General features: G+C 42.6%; 1 protein-coding gene across 1 annotated transcript in view; it reads right to left on the bottom strand.

Moving 5' to 3' along the window:
- The window catches only part of LOC118794781 (zinc finger protein 385C-like), a 133,040-nt gene extending 108,199 nt beyond the window's left edge, over nt 1-24,841 (bottom strand). Inside the window, exon 1 of the mRNA XM_036553047.1 lies at nt 24,777-24,841. Coding sequence (XP_036408940.1) covers nt 24,777-24,825 — 49 coding nt within the window. The 5' untranslated portion in view covers nt 24,826-24,841. The remainder of the gene's footprint in view (nt 1-24,776) is intronic.
- Between the last annotated feature and the right edge of the window lie 204 nt (nt 24,842-25,045).

Raw genomic sequence — 25,045 nt, 5'->3', positions numbered from 1 at the left:
ATATAGAATGTACTTGGTGCTGTCATTATATAGAATGTAAACTGAAGAGGCTGCATTCTTTCCTTCTGCTCCGTGCAGTATGGCAAAGGAGATCAAATTAACACTTCCTTGCAGACACTGAGTAGGGCCTTAAAAGAGGAAGTTCAGCCATTTTAAACCAGCCATTGATCTTGTTATACAACACACAAAGTGCAAGGAATCCGAAAATACTTTCAGACTCATCTAAAGATATAGCTAGATACAGCATTTGCTACAAGACTCAACACAATTGTCTTAATCATCCATTTATCTTCAGACTTCATAATAATCATAATGCCACTGTAATCTGTCTGCAGGCAGCAGATACTAGGTTTGCTGTGTGTACAGAAGAGTGATGGACAGTGGAAACACCACTGTTTAACTGGTAAATAGGGGGAATTGAAATCTGTGAAGCACAGATCCTGAAAAACACTGGTCCAAAATCCATACCAAGTGTACAAGAAATGGTTGTTTACCAATACTATTTTGCTGCAAGGAACATCACGAGAAGGGTTTGTTGCCAATAGAAGTGATTGTTCTAGGTGTGCAGGACAGACATTTTCTGGGCTATTACTGATAGCCAATGCTTGCCTGCCAATATCTGCCAATGTGATGTCAGAATTTCAGAAACTTCTACAGGTACAACAATTCACATTCACTAGTAGCTGTGCCTCAAGGAGCAACACAATGACTAAAGTGAGGGTAGTCATAATTAATGCAAGGATATCCTGAAGCATAAACTCTTTAATTAAGCTTTGAGTGAAAACATGTATAAAATGTACTCCCAGTTTCTCTGTTAATTTATAATCAGTTCATTAATGTAGATAAACTGGTACAGTACAAGCAAATCAAATATAAGGAAAATGACAGAAACCAAAGAGCATAAAAGAATAACACTAACCAAATTATACGTTATAAATTATACTACATTGTACAAAGGACTTGCACATTTATTCATCTGTTAGCAATTCAGTATTTGAATGCATTAATTACTAAAAAGAATATTAAATAAATAAAAGCTTATATGTGTTGATACTTGGATTTGAAGTACTGAAATGAAATGTCCTTGGGTGTGTGCGAGCTTCTGAGCCTGTAAAACAGCTTTTTCCAATCTGAAATCTGCATCAATCAACTGTGTGCTTGAACTAAACCTGGACATAAGAGATTTAGAGGAGCAGTCTGCTGTAGAGTGAAGCAGGTTTTAATGCCTTCAACACACCAGTGAAAACTCAATTTATCCACAATGGAAAAAGGCAAACTGGCAGTCAATGACTGATTTTTACCCTTTACTGGGCTGATTCAATGTCAAACAGATGTATTGGACAAATGTAACAAAGTATACATGTATATACATGCATATATACAAGTATATGTAACAAAGTATTTTGCCAAGTGTTCCACCCCAGGTCATTCACATTGTGTGGTTGCATGCACTGCTCACATTCTAAGCACACTAATGGAGGAGATGCTTGAGATCAGTTTTACTCCATTGGCTGTAAAATCCAATGTTTCTTTCCATATAGCCTACTTGTTGTTATGTCACCACTCCTGGACTGGAATCATTGAAGGCTTAGATTAAACCTAATTTTAAACGCTAGGAGCTAGCAAGTCTAAAATACGGCACAACAAAACTTTGGTATACTCACCTCACCTATTGTTACCCACTTATGTTGTTCATTGATATAAAAACTACAGTATTAATGAGGTAACTGTTTACAACTCTTTAATTCCAAGTTCTACCTCTCAGAACAGTAAAAAGGGGTCAAATTGGTATTATTTTCGTTCATTAGGTCGTTTTGATTAACTTTGGCTAAAATTGATTTGATTGGCTGAAAAGGTAGTGTCAATCTGTTGTGGCTGCCTCCTCATAAGGCTGTCTGTTCAATATTCAAACACAGATGTTTCTACCAAATATAAAGGTAGGAACCTTTATATGACATAGGCCGCTTTCATTATATCCCATTCTATTTCATGCTTGGTTTAAAATGTATGAACTTCCACTTTAAATATAAACCCAGTCAACAGACACGTTCATCATGTGCTATGACATGACTACAAGGTGAACAAAGCATACTTAGGAAAGTGTCGTTTAAGGCCTATCCACATATGAAGTTCAAAGTAGCAAACTGCTTTCAAACTCAAAGGGTGGGTGCAATATTATTTTAAATTACTGTTGTGCACAAAACACTACTGAATCTGAACTCAGCCATGGTCAGCATTCAGAAATTGACTTGAACAGCATTCAATAACTGCCATGGCAATCAATGCAAATTCCTGGTAAGTTAGTGTTGCTGTAAGTAGGTACTTTACCTGCTTCAGTGAATACCCAGAAGTACAAATATGTTATATGCAAGTCGTCATGGATACACCTGTACCTGGCTGGGTGATCGCAGCGATTCAGTAAGCTGCTAAAGCTAGCCCTCGACACAAAGATGATTCAGCCTGCACCTGTGCAGAGTTAAGTGCACTGTAAAAAGTGCCATCTATTACGCAAACTGTTAAACTGACTCAAAGTTAATTAAGGATCCCATACAACTTTATCACAAATGATGAGGACTTTTGCCCTAGTGTCCTAACAAAGCTCCCAATCTAGCTCTAACAGTCTGGCAATTTAATCATTTCCAAGTCTGCTTAATTAAAATCCCTGTCTCTACACAGCAATGAATGGCTGGTGTGCATCACCCTGTGGGAGCCACGCACTGTTGTTGAATGAGGTGATTTACCCCAAATGTACGGAACTTTGAGATTATTGGATGAAAGACACTGTATGAATGGGAGCAAACGTTATTGCTAACGAGGTCATACGCTATAAGTGGCCCAGCAGTAAAGGTGATTAAAAAAAAACAATCAGTAATACGGCCATAATCAGACAGTTTATTACTGTATTCATTAATATGGTATTCAGAGAGATAAAACACTAGAAGAAATTGCTGGATCCTTAAAGCTTTTTAGTCATGAAAAAAAATGCACTTAATTTCATGCATTTTACCTACCTGATGCTAACACAGCAAAAGCAAGGCTACATACTAGGGCTCCTCGGAACGGGAAACATCCCTCTCTGGCACCACATAATAATAATTCACAATAACGCGAGAGCTGACAGTTGTTTCCATATGTTTTGCTAGCATGGCAGTGTCAACAGAGCAGCAAGAACGGGAAGAGAGTGCTGCTTGAAAAGGCACCCAGCAGCTCCAGCTCCACACCATTAATATCCCATCATTTCGGTCTGACAGAACATAATTGAGTGCTGCTATTATGATGTGCAAAACTATTCAGGTTTGAGGCTGGCACAAATTGTCGGCTTGACGACGGACAGGGGAAATTACCATATCCATGTTGTATCTCAGCCCTTCTCCTTTTGTTTCCCAGCTTGGAAGTGTTCTTTCACGTGTCTAACATAAAACAATAAAAAAGCGATAACAACAGGATATGCAAAAAAAAGTGTTAAACCAAGACAAATAACACTTAAATACCAGCGGGCGGGAAGGAAATTTTCTAAACAGGCGAGATTTACAGCGGACGTATCTGTCATATCTTCAGCCATATTACACCCCCATCAACAAAGCTGAGGAGTATGTGTTGGTTCTCTACTCCATGGGTGTGAAGTCTTCAAAACCACACTTGCTGAGCTCTCAAGCAGGGCACAAACCTGCTTAAGCATTCAGCTCCGATGGCGGGATGGGCCCCAGGCTCGTCCACACAGCTACAGCTGCCGTGTCTTCAGGTGTTTGCTCAGCTCGAACCCTCAGTGACTTCAACAGAATCCATGTGTATACCTGGCCCCATGTTTAAGGACATTAAAATTTAGATACTGTCGATTCAGATGATTCCTTTGACAAGGCTGATGTTGATGCCAGTATTTTGGAGAAAACACAGAAAGAACTTTTTTTTTGCCAATATTGTACTAATATGATGAAAATCCTGTCATGTCTGGCTTCTGCTTGTCACCTTCTATATCTCAAAACTAAAAAATACACCACAAATCTGTATATATTGGACTACTACATAAAGTAGTATTGAATATCATGTATATTGTGTAAAGCTAGTCTTATTTCCACTTAAAAATTCAATTCAATTCAATTCCTGATGATTTTGTTAAAGTACTTCTGAATACATACATACCGCTCATTGAGCACTTCATGATCTGAGCGCCATAATAAAAACCGCAACTGCATATTTTGCCCTATAAGTAGTTAAACTCCTTATTTGAATGATTGATTTTGTTGTGCTTTCTTAACTACCTAGGTGTCTTATAACCTAAACACATCTCATTTGTGCTTTATAGAGAACTTGTAACTTCCTGATGGCATTCTACTAGTGTGAATAAAACATGAACAAAATAAGATAATTTGGTTACAGTGTAAAGCACACCCTGCATTTGTTTCAGACCTGTAGTTTTGACCAAAAGTTCTCAAACTGGAATCCATGATGGGTGGGAAATTTTAGAATTGTATATTTGAGTCTAGGGCAATCATCCAGAGCATTCTAAAATAAATGGGAGTGTCTGGTTCAGCAACATGCATGTGAAAAATAGCCAATAATAGCCCCAACACTCACAGTGAGCATGATGTAACATTGGATAGCTACTTTAATTAATGACAGATACTATGCTGCAGTTTGCCATTAGTTTATAGTATACACCAAAATGAATAAAATGACTAGCAAAATATACTGTAAACTCCGATGCTAACTACAAGTAAGTAAATTGGTTAGTGAATGTTGCCAGCTTGGCCATCTTATGTTAGCTAACTAGACAGGAAAAGGTGAGTCCATATCATGACTTATCACTTGCAGCAGGCTGTGGAAATTTTTCCGGGGGTCAAATGTCCCTCCACCCAAAAAAGTTTAAGAATGAATGGTATAAGTTGCCAAGGTTACATCATGCCTAGAAATAGAAAAAGTGAGAGGAAACCACAGGTTAAAGTTATGGTACATGCCCAAAATATAAGGAAAATCAATATGATTGTAGAAACACAAGCTCAAACTTTTAATAAAATTCCCTAGCCCTTTTACTCATCTCTGTCATTCAATTATGTTGTAAGGTAGCATTTGCTTTATTAAGGGAAAGCAAATTAAACTGAGAGTGCTGTGACTAATTTCAATTCTCTCTGATGCCTTCAGAACGTTTTATGTAACTGCAGGTTGTCATCATCATCATCATCACTAAATAAGAAATACTCCAGCCAGAAATATGCCAACTGTATCTTTGTTAATTTAAAACAAGTTGTTGGCCACAGTTTCACCGCATGAATACTGGTGCAACAACATCCAAGTTACAGTTGGAGAGGATCAGAGCAGCAGAGCTGATGCAGGGGTAAGCTTGTGAGACAGGGCAAACATTGCTGTCCCATGATCAATGCCTTATAGACTACTGCTGTTAAAGTGGAAATGCTTATTTTGTGCTCACTAGCTCACTGGCTGAAGAAAGCATTCGAAAAAGTGTTGTTTTGCAAAAAAATATGCTAAATCAAATCTCTCTTGGTCCAGGTTCAGAGATATTCATGATGAATACTTGCCCCCAAGACTTATTAAGTATGAATCAGCCATAAGCGTTCTGTTATCTCACTCAAAAATCTATACATATTTAAGTGTTTGTCTTTTTAGGAACACAGCCTGGGATGGAATGGGAAAATTATCTCTGCAGGCTGGTTTAATTTGCAAGACCTTACCCCAGCATGTGCAAACAGCAATCCAAGAGCTGCATATATGCATATAAATGCATCATCTCAATAGGCCGTTTTACTGTGAGTTATCCCCAAAAACCATTAAGACAGAAAGACAGCGACGTAGAACTGCTGAAACAGCAAATGCATTTTGAATGACAGGAAAGCTATTATAGATGGGTGAGATAAAAAAGAGAGGAAAAACAACTCTGTCGCCGGTGTTCACAGCGCTTTGGCGCCTGTGGCTGCATATGCAAGACAGCGCATTATTCTCTGGTAGATCCGACGCCCATTCGTAAATATTAGTACTCACAGATTCTGCAATTTCAGTGTTCCACCTTTTTTTTCCTACTGTGCGACAAACATTCCCCTCCTTCAATTTATATGATTAACAAAGATGTCCAGCGGGATGGATGTAAACACACCTCAAGGTCAGCGTGGACACCTGGGGGTGACAGCAGACAGCTGCTTAGCCGTTGATGTCACAGAGGTAATGACAGAGGTCCCTCCACAGGGTGGGTATGAGCTGACACAGACACTGCGTCTCTCTCTCTCTCTCTCTCTGAGACCCCGCTGACTGTTTCAATGCTTGGCGGCCCAGGGTGCCCCGAGGATTCCTGGTTCCAGGAGGCTCTATGCTGCCTCATTTCCTCGCCTAATGGTGAGAGGGAGACCTCTTTATGTTGTTGATTTAGGGAGGCCATATTTGCATTTATATGGCTCCGCAGCAAGGACCCCAGCACCGATCCGCGACTCCTCCGCAGAAACACATTTCTCAGTCCATGACTCCTCACCCGGGCCTCGCTGTGCTCTTCTGTGACATCATCGCCGTGCGCTCTAATGAAGACGAAGGTGCTGAATACTACTCCCATTAACAGAAGGGCCTTTTTCATTTAAGCTGATCGACCTGTGACTGCGCAGGGAAAACGATGGCGCAATTAAGATTGACAGGTGGCTCTTTAGGCTGCATGAGCTTTAGAGGCAGTGGGCCATTTCTCACAACTCGTGGAACACACAACCTGACCTGGGTAACAGTGAGATGGCTAACAGTACGAGATGCAGGGCAGCTGACTGTTAACTGATGTCACACCAGGTTTTACTAGCAGGTTTTACTAGTAGTAGCTCATCCTCACATACACTCATCTTATGACAGGGCTTGGGATTGTGAATATTTCTGTCCTTCCAACTTGGATCCAGGCAGGCCAGGCAGTGCCACCCATCTGCTACCATGAGGCTAAACTGCACACAAACTAAAATGAACTGTGCACTTAGTGACACTGATGAGACACTTGGTGGGGGGGTGCTCAGTTGCAAAGCGTCTACCACAGAATTGAGAGTGTTCACTAGACTAGCCAAAGAAATGCTGGTACAACGATATCAGTATCCCCATTGAGTCATCCATAGAAGCAGATACAATTCCCATGAAGGTTGGGGTCCATCTAATATTGCTATTAGAAGTCACTGAATGGAAATAAACAGTGGGCTCATACCTCATAAAGGAATGTCTATTAATATGTGCAGCAGACTCTGTTATCTTCCACACTGGGCTTGGTATTATACTGTTACTGCCCCATGCATGATGGTATTTGTAGTTGACAGTTGAGAGCAGCATCATTCTCATTTGAATGGTTGTGATTTTAGCCATATATTCATATGGAAAAGTCCATGTATGCCAAGGACAATGTGCAGGGTGGTAACAATTAAAATTGTTTAATGGGCCAGAGAAATGCTATTCTAAGAAAAGAACCTGGCATAGTGAGATTATCAGTCTAAAATAAGAGCACCGCAAATGAAGTAGGCCAAGGTCAATGCTTTTGAGATAAATTGTAACCCAGATAGAGACCAGAGCTACCTTAGCTCAATCCTAATCAAAATGATAAATTTCTATCTGATAGCAGGTTTCACACTCCAATTATATGCAGGTCCATGACTCTATCTTGATGTAAATCCACACTGGAATCTGAAGTAGGGGTCCGATCACAAAACCACTGCTTCTGCAGCTAATTTCTTTTGACAGAACAAGTGAATCATTGGAAGTGCTCCGCATTCTCTAAGTTTCCTTGGAATTAAATCAGACACAGACATGAGTCCCATGTTGCAATTCAAAGAGCAAAATGGGGGAATGGAAAATTACTGCTAATATGGAAAATCCTTGATACTGTTTGCTAAGGCCGGGCAATATAGCCGTCAGGATATATCAAATAGCTATTTTTAGTGCAATAACAACTATCCCCAGCATGTGGCGTTAGGTTTCTTCCGGTATGTTTTTCCCTTTAGTCATACCTGATGCGGGAGCACACCTCCAGTTTTCCGAGGCCATGTGAAGTGCTTCCGGGGGAAAAACGCCACTCGTGTCTATTCAATGTTGATATCACAGCAACAGCACTATGCTGCTTCCATGTGGTAGACAGAAACACATGGCTACAAAGATAAAGAGTGAAAACATATGCTATGTGTTTTTCAAAACTAATAGGTAAGTTAACCAACATATGTGATATTTTTCTGCCCAGAAGCATTTCACTGAACTTTGGAGGTGTGCTCCCGCATCAGGTATGACTAAAGGGAAAAAATATGGGAAGAAACCTAATGCCACATGCTGGGGATAGCTGTTATTGCGTTAAAAATAGCTATTCGATATATCGCAACAGCTATATCGCCCAGCCCTACAGCGTTTGCAGCTATACTGTATGCTGTTGTATGTACATGTGCTCTGGAAATAAATTGTCAATGTCACTACAGCCCAATGCTCCTTGATGCCTTTTTCACTCCTCAATATTTCTCAGGGTGTGAAAGGTCTGCATAGGCCAACAACAGCATTATCTTGTGCATGCCAGTTGAATTTTACTGTTGAAAAAGCAATTATTTAATTCATGACTCACATTACACATAAACTGCTGCTCAAACTCCACAGTGCTTGGATGAGAAATTTTTGCGTGTCATGAAAAAAGTACAGAAGACAATCTAGGGATACCTTGTTCCAATTTTACCAATGCTCACAGAACATTCAAAAAGTTTACTGACCCTTTTCAACATTCTTAAATGGATATAAATGGTTTTATGACCCCACTATTAAACTTCAGGTTGCAGGGAAAAACATCATCTGAAAGAGCAAAGAGAATTGTTCTTTGTACCTCAGTACCAACTATTGCATCGTGAATGCTGCAAAAGAACAATGAGTAAAAAGGTCAAAAAGCAGCAAATGAGCTCCTTTGAGAGCTACCGCACAAAGCCTTTGCCAGGACTGTGGTTCACACTTGAGCGGACACCTGAATGGCAAGAGGAAACTGCTGCTCGACACCGAAAACCTGCTTCATCCCTCCACTGACACATTCATGACTCTCCGGCCCAGCGACAGCTTAACTGTAAAAGTCTCATATCCTTGCCAGGGCGGCTGTGGAGTACTGAGGCAGAGATCTGCACTATTTCAGGCCTCAGCTTTTATCTCCCACCTTCTTAAAGCACCCCCCCCCTCCAAAACTCACCCCCATCTCCTCATCTGTCTCAGCATCATACAGGGAACCTGCCTTTGCTGTGGAGGGGGCTGGAGGGGGGTTGGAGGGCGGGGGCTTGACAGCCAGGAGCGCTAGATATTGTTTCTCATGGCCGCTCCTCTCCCTGGCAGTATCAGAGGTGCTACAGCTATCTGGAGCATTTGACCAGCACAGCACTTGGCCATACTGTTCCTTCTTTGTTTCCAATAGAAAATAAGAGTGAGAACAGCAAACTTATTGAGTGACAGAATCTGATACACAGCTTGTCATTTTAAGGCACTTTTTGGAATGCAATTAGCTGAGATGAAAGCCGTTCGTGTACTCAAATGGCATCTCTGACAGCTTTGTTCGAACTGGCAGTAACAGTGTGGAACAACCCTCTCTATTCTTGGAGATGACTGCTCCACTTTATGTTTTTTTTTTCTCCCCAACACATACAGTGTAGCAATCTACTCTGGTGGGTGTGATATTAACACTGCAACACGGCCATATGAATTAGATGAAGTGCACTCTGAAGCCAGCGTCCAGATGTTTCTGATGCCTAAAAGCTGTCAGAGAGAGCCATCTTGAGGGCAAATCACAGCCCATTAGAGTGGCATCAGCCTGGCACGGGGCGTTGGCACCATTACCCTCCTTAACCCTGAGGCAATAGACTGACATTCTGACCCCCCCCCCCCCCTCTCACCCAACTCGTTATGCCCTTTTGTGGAGATTCTCACAGGACAAGAGCTGTGAAGCTACACAGGGAAAACAGCATACCATCCACCTAAAGGGTATCCAAAACGACTCAATCAAGAACAACACAATATGCAACGGGGAATGCAGCAGGCAGCCCTCAAATTATAGTGCAGGAAAAGCAGCACGTAACCACACCCCCAAATCCCTGGAAAAGGGTCCGCTGGGCCCCTGCGGCTCGGGCTTAGGGTGAACAGGGGGCTCTCTGTGCCTTGTTGAAGAGGCTGGCAGATCATGCAGTTTAGCCTGAGCTACTGTGGGATGTGGTGGGGCTCTACGGAAGGTGTGTGTGAAGTGAGGGGCCCATTACATGAACTACTTCTGCGAAGCTGTTACCCATGTCACTCTCTCACACAGCCTGACTTGGCCACATGGGATGAGGGGACTGGGACCTGCTCCACAGATTAGAAAACTTTTCAGCAGTTCAGAAATGTGGCAGTGGTGGTGGTGGTGGTAAGTGTGTGTGTGTGTGTTTGTGTGTGTGCATGTGTGTGTAGGGGGGTGGGGGGTTAAAAACCGTGGTCTTTCCTCTCATACTTCTAATTCGTACCACAGCTCAGCAGTATTCTTCTTTACAGGTATATGAACTGCTGAGATACCAAAGTGTAGGTCTTCCCCCTCAAACAGCCACACAATTTTAATTAGTCTCCACTCAACATGAATAAGCAAAAAAAAAAAACATTCATTAGCCTGCCCAAAATGTAAAGAAGGCATCATTCCATTCAACCTCACTAAACATCATATTAACACCATTGGTGTTTATTTTAGGATTAGAGTATTAGAGATTAGAGATTATTTTAGGACTATAATTAGAAAGTCTTTTATAAAAAGAAGGCTATAAAAAGAAGGTTTTGTGGTCTATGTAAAAACAGCGTTTAAAAGCAGGGAAAACATGGAACAGGGAAAACATCTGAGACTCTCTTTTTTGAACAATTGCTTACATGAACTCAAACAAAAAGCCCGCTGTTTTGGGGACCAAGGCTGTCGGCCTGATGTGCTATTGCCAGACAGAGCGGTGATTACACCACGCCCAATAGCCATGGAGCATGAGGGAAGAGGCCCTGTGTGGTAGACCTGAGAGAGGGCCAATAGAAAACTAGTCTGACTGCAAGCATGGGACCCTACATGCTGGGGCTTTTCTCTGTGCATGCAGTCACCATCTATTGATTCAAGTAAGGCAATCTCTGCAGCCATACACTGCTTTGAAGGGAGAAAAGATCCCCCCCCTTTCTGAGGAGGGAGTAATCGAGATGTTTTGGAGCCAGGGAATCACTCTGCTGCACACACGCGTACGTGCAGGGTTCTAGAAATTGCTGCTAGAAAGTTTGGCTGCCATGTTTTTGCGTTTTGAGGGCTGTGATCCACAGGGCCTCAGGTCTCTTTATTTCCAGTACCTCCTAAGACAGAAAAAAGGGTATGGCTGTCCATTCAAGCTGTTAATTAATGAGGTGATGTAATCCTAGGTTCAGGTGTGGCAGAGAACAACAAGCCCTTTGGGAGTAAGGTCAAAGACCCCTTGTTTTAAAACAACGGACACTGCCCAAATTTCATTTCAGCAGTACACAGCTGTGTCTGAAAGCCTTGGCACTCATATGGTCAATAAGAAAGATGACGCAGGGAATGAGTTTGGTCAGACATGTAAAGTATTTATACGTCAGTCCAGAATTTTCTACATTTTTGAATATTACTTTTTTCCAGTAGAATAAGGCAGCCCCTCTCCACCTCAATGGGTTTTTCCAACTAGGCTCTCGTTCATGGGTCCATCATTGTCTTGACAGGGTTGATGCTACAACCATTACATAAACCATTTCCTCTGTTTTGTCAGCAAATGCTTTCAAGACTCAGGCACTTGAAAAGAGAGCGAAGCCTGATGTGCTTTTTAAAAAGCAGTTTCAGTGACTGTGCAGTCTTCTGCGGGGTTAACGAGTGAGAAAGTGATAGACTGAGACTAACAATGCTGTGAATAACCCAGAAATAAAGCAGGAAAATAAAAGGCTATCTAACTGAATTTAGTGGAAGCGAGTCAGTGGAGTCTGCTGAAGCACGATGGCAAGGCCCGGGTACTCAGGCTACAAGTTTTGCCTGGCAGGGAGTTCTGCGTTAGTGGCTGGCAATATTGAGGTTTGGGTGGGGGCACGAAAGGAGAGCGTTATGTGAAGATGTATAATATGGGCATGGAGGAAGGTATGTGGGTATTGAGAGTGATGTGGTAGAGCATACAGTGGATGAGTGTATAGGATATACCATGGGCAGAATTGCATTGGGAGGGTTACAGTTTGGGAAATGAGGGGTGTGAAGCTGTGCAACATGAGAATAGAGGGGACTTTGGAGGTAGTGCAGTAGAGGTAAAGAGGGCTGTGTGAAGGTGTTTAATGGTCTATACATGCGTGGGTGTATGTTGGGAGCATATAGGGGTATGGTGGTATAGATAGGGTAAAGTGACAAATAATGTCAAAATCCGTCCTCAAGCAGGGTGCAGGGGTCAAAACTCAAAAGGAGGAAAACATCTATGAGAGCTCACGCATTTACATTCTCACATACTGTAGACACACACACACAAATACAGACACAGACACAGACACAGATACAGACACACACACACACACACACACACACGTACTGCTCCAGCAGGGGATTACCCAGGGTGGACAAGGAGGACTGCAATCTCACTTTTAATCAAAGCAGAGCCATTCCTCACATAACCCATCTCCAAAAGGAGAGTTAAGCTGCAATCCAATCAGAAGAGCACTGGAAGAGAAAGTGAGAACAGTTGAATAAATACAGCAGAGGACCATCCACTGCAGCCAAGACAAACAGCCTTCCCAAAGTCACTTAAGTACTCTTAATTGTTTCTCCCATTCATATCCAAGTCTAACAGACACCACTGTGCATGAAAAAATGGCAAATTGATCTTCAATTTTGCAAAAAGCGCAGACAAGATCATTCCTGTACCATGAAACCTTAAAGACATTGATTTGTGACTGTTGGGGCTTCATCTAGAGGTCTGCTAAGCTAATAACTGCTCTTTCATTAAAATTATATTGACGATCCTCTGAATTGGCAGCATAACTATGGCTTGTCCATAGCTGGCCGTCTGGAAACAGCATTCAACAGTCAGATCCTGTGAATATACACTGCCAGTCAAAGTTAATTATCTAAATCAGGACACACCTGATTAAGATAATGGGAAACGTGCTTTCAAAGACATTTTGGTCTAAAGACTTACGCTTAAATGCTTGAAATTTGTTTCTTAGACAAATATAAATAATGAAGCTGATGCCTATGTATGAATTCCTTTCCAAAAAATACATTTAAATATTTTTGGCTACTTTGGAGAATCTAAAATGCAAGATTTTTGCAATTTTTTTATTTCTTTAACACTTTTTTGGTCACTGCATAATTCCACTTGTGTTATTTCACAGTTTTGATGTCTTTACTATTATTTTAAAATGTGGAAAATAGTAAAAATAAACAAAAAACCATCTATGAGTAGGTGTGTCAAAACTTTTGACTGGTAGAGTACTTACACAGTTACACCACAAGCCACCAAGGCCTACTCTGCCTGCAAACCCAAATGTTGACATATTAGATAAATCAAAATCGGCAGCAGAGAGGACAGTGGCACCAGACAATCTAGCATGATGCAATTGGACACAGCACAGATGGCAGCTCCACCTGAATCCACCCCAAGCTAATTCATTCAATTTATAGCCAGCTATCACCTGTGAGTGCTGCAGGGCATTGTGGGTGAAGTGGAGCATAAAAAGAGCTATGATGGCATCTCTACGGACACATTCAGTATGAGGTTATTTTATTCTTAGGAGCAATTCACCAGCCAAAGATGTCTCAACAATGGTCTTTACATGTTACAATCCCACAATTTAATTGCCTTCAAACTAAACAACGGCTGTATGTATGAAGTGGCAAGCTGTAGTGAACAAAATTTTCCCTCAAAATATAACTGTGGTCCTTATAGTTCCATCTGAGATATGAAAATCTTCAAGGAACTGAAAGAAAAAATCCTTATAATGCGTTCAGTGGCTCAGCTGACAAGGTGGTTGCTTTGAGCAACAGCTGAGCCCTACAATTCAACAGGCCCCAGTGAGTTGCTCTGATGACATCAGTGGAGCACCCACTGTACTGTGTTGTGTGAAAAACAGCCATTGGCTGCAGTGAGTGTAATGGAAGACTGAATTCATCTCGCCTCTGCGCTCCTATGCAAGTGCAGAGTTTGTTGTGGTGAGATGAGCTGTTTATCAGTGGCAATTTAAAAACAGGATTGCAAAAAGGCAAAAGGGCATATAAAACTTATATAAATGCATGAATTTTCCCAAATAGACCGGACACAGTTTGACACAATTGTCACACATCAAACATAATTCTGCCCTTGTATTTCCTGATCACAGAATCACAGACAGAATCATGCCAATTGGCCATGAAGGTACATTATTTCCATTTCCAGACTGAATTTTAAGATAAAATTGGACAGTTCTGCACTGCAAACGGCAATGTACTGTCATTACAATAGGAAGCATTGGTTTTGCCCAGTGGAATAAAGAAGAAACTGGATTTACATCAGACTGACACTTATTTCAACAGCACATGCCAAACCAAGCGTGTCCATTCTGATAAATTTGGTTTTCAAATATTCCTACTCCCCAGATCCGTGATCAAACATTCAAACACAGCAACTCCTTGCCAATATTAGTTTTGACTGAACATGGCTTATGAATTGCATGCTTTAAACTGTAAAGTTGCATGACTGCATGTCAGGTGACAGGCTTTATTCTTGATGTGTGTTCTCCTAATTGCTCATAGACTCAAGCCCTTGCCAAGCTCAGATTCCTCAGATTCCTCATGGCTCAATCTGAAACATCACTCCCATGTTTAGTGAGTCAAACGCTGTATGAGGCTCCAGGTTTTTCTGCGTAAATAATGATTCATTGCAAAGAGATCTGCCTTCACTTGTGCTTTGAAGGAGGGTATTTTATGCTATTTTGTGAAAGGTTCTTAGACTCTCCTTCATAAATACAGATGAGAAAGAATGACTTATTTTTTTCTCTTTTTCGTTAATTAAAAAGCAAATCAATACTAACAAGTAATCATCTGAACACATCCAAGTAATAAACTAGTGATCCCATTACAGGATATTCAAATAGATGAAACATTCCAACTCATTAATTACACCTGGCGTGTGTGGGTATCTCACACAGTCTGAAGAATTCAAAAAGTACTACACATGTTCAGTGATGGTGAGCAGTTCCTGAATCAGACATTCTTTCTGAACTAATTATTTTTGAGAGTTAATTGAGCCTCCTTTCTTTAATAAGTCTACTATTTCACCCGTGCTTTGAGTGTCATGTCATACACAGGCAAAAGCCATATCAGAAGCCTATCAGAAACTAACAAAACTGAAAATAGCTTTAGAGCAGTGAAGAGCCTGGCTGCCGGGTAGAGCTACAGCTACTGGCTGAACTCGTGGTATAGACCTCAAGCCACAGGCCACTGGCGCTGGCAGCCGCCGTAAACATCATCATTTGTGTTCAGACTGGATCAAGATCCATAACCTTATACATAAGTGCTTTTTCCCTTCACGTGATCTTGATGTGGTCTGAGCAAAATAATATTTTTAAAAATTATATTCAGTGGCTACATTTGCCTGCAGTGAGATCACAAAGTGTGTCCAGCAGCCACCTCCACACTGCACTTGAACACTTCTCATATTGTCACCTTAGGTACTTTTCAAACAGGTTTTTAATCATTCTAAGGAAACTCATACTCGTAACAGAAAGTGGTAAAGAAAAATGAAGAGCTCAGAAACTGCTATATTTAGAAGTGAAAGTGGGGAGGCACTATTCAACACAGACACCAGAAAAAACGAAAAAAGAAAAAAACGGAGCACTGATAGTACATTTTAAGGTTTTAAAGCATATCTGGACACCCAGCATATTGGTATACGGTGAGCTTGAGCCGGGATAAGGGGGATTCGTCTGCTATACGTCACTTTAGATCCTGGTCCATTTCAGTTCACATGGATCAACTCTCATTTCAGTCCCACACCTCCATACTCCTACATCCCAGCTAAAGAGAGGTCTGTCTCACCCAAGACAGCCCAGACTCAGTGAAGCAGCTGAGAGGTGGCTGATGACGCTAAGGCAGTGCAGACAGATGGGGTATCTGTGCACCCTGTTATTTGTGCTGCACGTAGCCCTGTCCTTTACACAGACAGCCGCACAGGGGACATACAACATAAAAATCGGAAGCAGCACAGACAGGATCTCTTTTTCCTGAGGGCCTGTGGTGGAGGCCAGAGCAGGACAAGACTGACCAGACACTATCTTCGCTGTTAGAGAGGAAACAATTAGAGCAGGAGGTGGCTGGTAAGGTTAAAGCCTTTGGATCCCTAAGTGCTGGACTGAAGGAAATCCTTTAAGCGTACAGAGGCACAAAGCAGCAAAAATTCAGGACTGTTCTGTATAAGGAGAGACCGCCGCTTCTACGGGGGGTGGGATGCAGATCAACTTTGTCAGTGAAGGTGCTGCTGATTGATACCATTTTGCTTCCACTGGGTTTAATTACTTGCTGGCAGTGTCTGTCAGGGGTAATATGGAGAGACTATCATTGAGAACGTGAAGTGGAGGGTGAAAGTTAGCTGGCCTTTCATTTTCACCTGCAAATATAGTGTGTGAGTGAATAAAGCTTAGTTACATGATCATGAAAGAAAAGAAAATGTATCATGAGGTCTTTATATGAGGAGCCATACTGTATGTGATGTCTTGGACTGTATCCTGTTCCATAGCCCTTGATAGGTGAGCTTTAATATGCCTTTCAATAGGTCCAGGGTATACTGCTTGAAAGATGTGCCTGGTGACAAGCAATCATTTTATTATCTGTTGAAAAAACCCACACAAAATATGTCTCCCAATGCCTTTGAAAGCAGACACAGTATGAAGTCCAGAAAAGATGACCCATTGTTCTTTAATCACCAAAATATGCTGTCAAACGTGTTTATTTGAATCAGCAGGCAATTAACCAATCCAATTATGTTGTAACTACTGTGAATCTAGTGTGAGACAAATATGTAAACACTATGTAACTGCATATTGTTCAATCAAACTTTGAGAACATCAGGTTTAATGTCTCTGGTTCTTATTTTATTATGTTATATTACATACACACACACCTTGGCATACACTAGTTAGCTCCTCTCAGGAACCAGGAAAACCCTGACTGCGCTCCCAGATGCAGGCTTGATGCGCTCATTCCACGCCCACGGACACATCCTCATGAATACACTGACACTGTGCACACATACACCCACACAGACATATGCATACACAGCAATTTACAGTCAGAGAGTCACCCGTACCACACTTACACCCACTCTGATTCATACACCATTTCCCTCTCCCTTCACACACACACACACACACACACACACACACACAAGCAAGTGATAAACGCACTAAAGCTTAAATTCACCACTCTAACCACCAAACACAATTTAGGGTTTACTTAAAAATGCTCTGATTCGCAACCCCTTTTTGTGTAACAAACAGCAAGCTGACACTTAAAAAAAACGCAGTTCACAGTAGATTATGAGCACACACTCGCTGCTGTGCTGGTATAGCACGATCTGTGTCAAATTGTTTTTGCTTCTCCTCTTGATGCTCTGTGACTCAGTTTCATTTACTCTCCCCCACACTGCAGCATTCCGAAATTACCACAGCTTTATGTAGTGTATCCGCTATAACCCAAAAAGGACTGGATCGGTCCCTTGCAATCGGATAGTACAAATCATGGCAAAATACACGATTAGGTCACTAAAATACAAAAAGACCCAGGTCCCTCACACAGGGAAATATTCAAACTCTTGACAGCACTTTCCACAGTAGCCTCACTTACACACTGATCTACAGCTGCAGCAACACAAGTTCCATAATTCCCTGTGACGACTGCCAACAACAAGGAGTACCCAGCAAGAGGAAGGGCGTCTAAGTATGAATGGAAAACATTAAGTGGAGTCAAGTGAGTCAAACGGTTTCCCATGATTCTCTGGGTTGATGTACAAATAAGGCACACAAAAACTTACTGTGTTTGCTGTGGCCAGGAGCACACGGCATCTTAAAGAGCACATTTAGATGTGTGGGCAAGGAGCGGGTCCCCTCCCTCTTGCAGCGGCAACTACACAAGACGGGCATTTAATGTTTCCACTAAACGGGGTCGGGTGCCCCAGGAGAGCCTGGGAGGAGGTGTGTCCGGCGCACACACTGATCCTCTGTTCCGTGTGAAAGAGAGAGGACAGGCCCAATGTGTGGACTGCTAACATTGACGCCAGTGTGAGAGTCATTAAGGTGTGCGAGAGAAGCTGGCTGGCATCATTAGGTACCTGATCTCCTGCTGAGAAATCAGGAGCGAGGAAAGGAAAAGGCCACCAACTGACGCAATGTAGTGACTCACCGGTCCACTGCCGTCAAGTATCACGACATTAACAATGGTCATTTCAAAACACACGTACACACAAAATGTATGTTGTTTAAATTGGATGGACAGTGGAACATACAGAAATTATTTGAATAATTTTGTTACAGAATCAAAACATACCAAAACAGAACATAAATGAAAACATAGTCATACTCATGCACTGTGTAACATGTGTAAAAGGGGCCATGTGTCTGGGCCAATGTTAGCAATGTCAGTTAACACTGAACCCAGTGTATGCCTCTCTACTGTAGGACCTCTGTGGCTACTTTGCCTGTAGCAGGCTCCTTGCTTTGGCTGGTCAAGCTCCCTGTGTGTGTTCATTCACAGACAGATGGCTGTGTCTCTGATTTCCACAGGCCTCCCGTGGTGTTACTCTGAATCCAGCAGCACAGTCTCTTGTACTGAGCTGGATGTGGTCTAAACGCAGTGAAAGGAATACCAACACCAGTCCTCATCAAAAGAAGCACTTCTGCCAGTCCTCATCACTCTTTGTTGTCACCTTCCCTCCAAATTCACCCAAACATCACCACAACATCTGTGTTTTGCCAGTCGTGGTCCTTTGAGGAACACAAAAAGAAAACGTTAGGGCCTTCCCTCGGTCACAGTGGCACCGGCGAAACCGTGCGGGTTTTCACATGCAAACATGAGGATGACCCACGCTCATATCAGAAAGCCTTCATCCCCAAACATGCCAGACACTACTAGGTGGATTCTCCCTCCTCTCCAACTTGGCCTTCTTTCCCCAAGGCTTGAAGAAACAGCAGGAAGTGTGCAAGGGAAGGTAGAAAATGGACAGCTCAGCCCCAGTCCTTTCTGAGCTCGGAGCAGAGATCAGGCTGCACCCAGGGCGGGGGCTCTTCCTCTATCCATGGGCACGGTGCAGTGAGGGACAGCTCTGCCAGTCGGCCCAGCAGGGGGGAAAGGTGACTTTTCACTGGTGCCACACGTCGCCTGTGTGCCCGGGGCATGCTCCAGGCAGCTGTCGGGAATATTACCCACACCAGCTCTCAGCCAGAGCCTGGAGAGCAGGGGGTCTAAACGTTCTCCTTTTCCATCTGTTTGGATTACTCTGGCCGCAGGGCACATGATCACAGCCACTGTTATCTTATCTCCCTCCACCAAATGCTAACTTAGCCCAGAGCCTTCACTTTCTCTCTGCTTCTGACAGCACCCGAGGACCAACACAGTACCCACTCTTCCTCCCATTCAGAGATTAATGCTTTACTACTTGCCTCTAAAGCTCCTTCAATACAACCCAAACCCCTGCTTCACGACTCATTTTCCTTGTCCTCCCAACAGGTGTGCATTCTGAGTGATCGGCGGTCGACGCTGCTAAGGAAACAGCACAGCACCTGAGTGATGTACTAAAAGCAGAGCTAATGCAGTGAAGAGCTACACTTGAGGAATATGTAAGGAAGGGAGGACTTCCATTCCAACACAGATGTCAGTGCTTTGTATTGCCGTCAACCTTTAAAATGCACGCACTGCATTCCTGGTATTGGTGATAGAAATGTAAGTAGAGCAGACAACCAGGTATTTAAGTGCTGGAGCTTTCAGCTGAAAAAAAATCAATTTCTCTTCTCAGAAAAAAAAGAAAAAGCAAAATAAAAAAAAATAAAAAACATTTGCTGAAAGTGCTACCTGTGGAAATGGCCTGAGATCCCCTTAAAACATACGCTCTACTTCTCGTTTCTGGATGACCATGGCTTAAATCCATCAGGGTGCACTATGGATGCAGCACAATATACACAGCGGACCCATCTTACACACAGCTAGTGCCAAACGCCACCTCTCCTCCTCTGCTGTTTGAAGCAGATCACTAAAGTGTGACACCTGTGCCCTCTGAGGCCTGTCAGACGATGCACTTCACTAAAACGACAGGTGTGTCCCCCGTGTGTGCACGCGTCCCACTGGGCTCTGACATCTGCAGCCTGCAGTCTGACACCACGCTCTGTGATGTCACCTTTCACAAAGTCACACCGCTATTTATACACTTAGAGTGCCATGCACGGGGGCGAGGGGGCCCACCCCTTGGGAAATAGTACAGCATACTATATCTGTCAATTTTAGTCTGATACATAGAAAAGGGTTACAGCCCCGTATGGCCGTACGTGACTGAGGGGCCCATGCTGGCTGAGGGGGTCAAAAAGGCTAAATGCATCTGTCTAAATGTGAGCCCACAGAACATCATCTACAGATTAAATAGCACTTAGGTCCGGCTTTATTTCATACCACCCAAGGACAACTACAGCATTGATTTATACTTCAGTTGCATTACTGGCATTTTGTTACACCACAACATTAAGTCTGTTTCACTCATGGCACTGAATATTGTCACGCTGTGTTGCACTGACATCCATGTTTAAGCATGCTGCTGCACTTTATGTGCATACTGCTGCTCGTACAGCCTTATTATCGGCATTTATGTACCTTACTTTGAAAACAGCTCTGGATAGGAGCATCAGCTTAAAGAACACACATAAAGAAAGAGAGAAGGGAGTCATTTATAACAGAGAGCTGGGCCTTGCAAAGGAAGAACAATGGCTAGGGGATAGGAAGCATTTTATGGCTTTTGATTCTAGCCTTTTCACCATGACAGTAACTATAGGACAGGACTAAATGTCTGACAAAGGCCTAAAGCCGAGAGATCAAGGTTTCCCATTGATCCGGGCAGGGATGAAATTGGGAGTCCCAAACACTGAGAATCTAAATCATGGTGAAGCTGCAACATTTCAGCGCTAATACAGAAAATCCTTTCCTTATGTCTTCGTGTCACCTGCTGCACAAGTTAAATGTCACTTAAAGTGTGATTGCGTAACACTGCAATATGATTCACTCTCTTCAGATAACTGTGATCCTGGCAACATAGTCAGAGATGCAGGTAAGTGACAAGATAGAATTTCTCATACCAAATATTTTACGGCTGAATTAAGCTGTGCATCCACACTACGATCACAACATGATAAGGGATGCGTTTCAGAGGCTTTGTCACTTATTCTGGCTGCTAATTGGAACTCATCATCATTGGTCTTCTTGACCTCCTGTTGTGGCCCCCAGACCCAGTGCTCATGCCTGTCAGCCATGCCCTGTGTCAGCCTGTGACTGATTACTGTTCTGCTGAAAGCCAGGGTGGGAGTTACAGGGAGAAAAGGTTATTAAACCCGTGTTCACATTTCAGAGACATAATGAGGACCTTGCTGTTCCACACAAATCTAAATTTCTCACAGTCAAAATGAATTTACACTGCCCTCCATCAAATGAGTCTTCACGCTTTCCCGGTGCACCCATTGGTGGCTTGACGTAATGCTCATTTTTTTCTTTACACTCACGATACAGGGGTGCCATTTCTTGTAACTTCTTGTTATATCTTAGGGTCAGTGTGGCACATTTTCTACTTATTGTACTAAATCTTTTACTTCTTCTACTATCTTCTACTAAAAATTTTTTCTTTCACTTAAAATACTTTTGGATTCAAAAATGCATCCAGGAGTTGGAGATGGTCACATGTGTGCAGAGTATTTTCAAATACCATCCACATCACCATCTCCAAAAAGCAAATCAAAGAGCCGGGTCATAATTCTGCACTGAAGTAGTCTTAAAAGCAGAGTAATCTTTTTTCAAATGGAACTCCGATGAAATATTAATTGCTATTTTTTGTCAACCCATGCAACAACTGTCACTTCAGAGAGTGCCCAGTATTGCTTACAAAGGAAGCTGTTCAGTTCACTGCCTGAGGAGCAGTCTCCATTTGAAGCCCCTCATGTGAAACTGTCAAATCATTTCTGTCACATCGTCATGGTGTCAGGCAGGCTCAATAAAGCTCCGCTTTGAAGGGACTTGCAGAGAGAGGGAGACACACACTTATTTTGGAGTGAAAGGGGCCTCTAACCCATGGGGAAAGCCAATTACAGGTCAACCTGAGGGGCAGTTCTGTTTCTCCGGACACGCTGAGGCATAATTAAATGATGACTAAACGCCGGAGCAGGCTTGTGCCAGGCAAGGGCTGCTTTCACTGTCCTGCTGTGCTGATCACTGGTGCCCCAGCCACCGTGAATGTGCTCTGATTGAATGTTTGCAAGACCTCTTCTCGCCGCAGAAAACACAGAAGCCTACAGTCAGTGCTTTGGGCACATGATTTAAAAAAAAAAAAAGAAAACAAAAAACAACTGAAATACAACTGTGCCAAACAAGTGGCATGCTGGCAAACAAAATATATAGCTTATCATGAAAACAACATGCATTATTCATTCATACTTATTCAATCTGTGCAGCAGGCACTGACGCACCGACGTTCATAAATTACAAAAATTTCAAAAACTTACTCCCAGCATGACGGCCACAGCAGTAACAATATTTTCCCTCCCTTCCTCTGAATGCATTAACGTACAGTGTAATTTATCCCTGTTTACACAGCGCTGGAGAGGACTGGTTCCAAACTCCCCGAGAACAATAAATAAGACCACAGCTTGCGGTACTGCAGCGCATTGCCACTTTCTGAACCGTGCCACTTTGCCATTGGTTCACAGATTTAGACTCTTCACCCACAATGCAGTGGTCAGTGGTACACGATAGGGCAGTGAAGGATAATGCATGATGGAATGTAATGAGTGGACGGCCTGTCAGCACTCTGCCCAGAGAGCATAACTCCAAACACATAGCAATGTTTTAAATCACTGTGTCATACTGTATGTTCCACCTACTTCAGGCACAGAGGGCAATTTTGCCTTCTGAGCTCAGGGAAACAGGTTGCAATGAGGCATGCTTTCGCCACTAACACTAAGACATGTTGTAATTACTAGTCTACCCTGCTGACAAATTCAAGTACAAGTGTTCTATTCCAGTGGCCAGCTATATACTTAGTAGAACAATTATTGCTGTCCTGCCCAACATGATAAGAAATGCACAGCTTGAAGGACAGCTTAATTGGGGTTTGTGTTCATATTGGTTGCTTTATTTCAACAAGGTCAAATTCATAAGCAAAAATGAGTAAGTCTATTCACTCTGCTGACAGAGATGCACTATCAACGTCAACAGCGGCAGTTGCATAAAAATGGCATTTCAAGTTTCAAAAGTTAAAAAGCAAGCGTTACAGTCTGTCATTATGCATCCCCGTGGGATAAATCATGATGATAATGGTAATGATGCTCCCAAGTGAATATCGAACCGTCCTCAAAGTCCAGATTGGCATCTTTGTCTGAAAATATCTGCCCACTTCCCCCACCTACGGAAAACAGCCAGCACGACCACTTTTTATTAAGGTGAGGAGAGCAGGCTGCAGCGTACGTGAGTCAGAAAGAACACTGGAACCGGGGTGACTGCCCACACCGCTTGCTTTGAAACGCGAATCTCACGTTCATTCAAAACTCCGTATACTTTTCACACACTAATACAAAACATTGTGTAAATTCGTAAGTAAACTGCAGTTTGTGTTCAGAAACTAATAACAGCCCCTTTTGTACTATCCCCAAAACAACAGTCTTGCCAGTATCCTACCGAAGGCATCCACAGATTTATGCTGTTATGTCATATGCTTAACGTAACAACTCCCATTTTTCTGCGGATAGATTTGTCCATAATTCAGTCCGTTATCTGAAATTACTAACGTTGTCTCTACTTTCAGATGTAGGTTAATCTTTGCTCAGTTTAGTCCGTGCTTTTCAATGCCGCGATAACCACTGCGCACGGATTCACGTGCACCTCTTTGCAAGATCCTGTCTGCATCTGCCCACTGTTAAGGTAGCAGTTCATGGACAGCGGCAATGAATGCTCAAGTATGAATGACTGTGAGCTGTCATGATTTAGAGATACAGGCTTCAGACATAATTCTAAAATCATATTTACCAGTTCGGCACAGTATCGTAGGTGGCTTGCAAATCGTAGTTCCATTTAAATTTATGAGCTTCTCAGAAGTCATTTCCACAACATTACGCCCTGGAGTAACATGGCAAAGTTTCATGAGCGCTCACAAGAAATCCATGAGACGCACGGTACAATTTCCTGGTAAACCACTTCCAGCTAATTGCGCGCTTTTTTGCAAATTGAGCTCACCTTACCTTTGGAATTTCAACTCTAGCTACGGGACACAAAAACGTGCAGGCAAATTATAAACTAAACGTCACATTATTTAACGTTTATAAATTGCTACATCGAATGCACAGGAACCACTATGGTATTGTTACTTGACGGGTTTCTTCTTCTGTGGCAGTTTCACGTATCATAATTGTGTCCAGATAGGAAATCTGCATTTTTTTAAAGAATCACAGTGTTTTGCAGCAAGAGGACGAGACCAACTTGGCTTTTATTTAATGAAAACATGCGCACCCTCTTCCTTTCAAATGCAGCAAGTACGATGTGTACTCTATTTTCAAATTATTTTTACGCCTACCTGTTCCAGCTCGTTTCCGGATGTCTCCGTGATCGTCCGTTCCCAACATTTCTCTTGCAGCAACGTGACTGAACTGAACCGCTAAACCTGCCCGCCGAGCTCGCGCTCTCGAAACAACGGCAGCGCGCTCCTGTCCCTCTGTCCACGAATGCGCAATCGAAGGAATTTCCACTGAAGCTGGGGGGCCGCGTCTTAGGCTTAATTATTTGTGCTTCTGTCCGGTCACGCTTCTAACACACCAGCTCTGTCTCAAAGTGACCTTATTTTAA

The sequence above is a fragment of the Megalops cyprinoides genome, chromosome 19 (assembly GCF_013368585.1).
Source record: "Megalops cyprinoides isolate fMegCyp1 chromosome 19, fMegCyp1.pri, whole genome shotgun sequence".
In the NCBI taxonomy this organism is placed as follows: Eukaryota; Metazoa; Chordata; class Actinopteri; order Elopiformes; family Megalopidae; genus Megalops; species Megalops cyprinoides.
The sequence above is the reverse complement of the archived record's forward strand: the minus strand, read 5'-3'. Positions and strand labels throughout refer to the sequence as shown.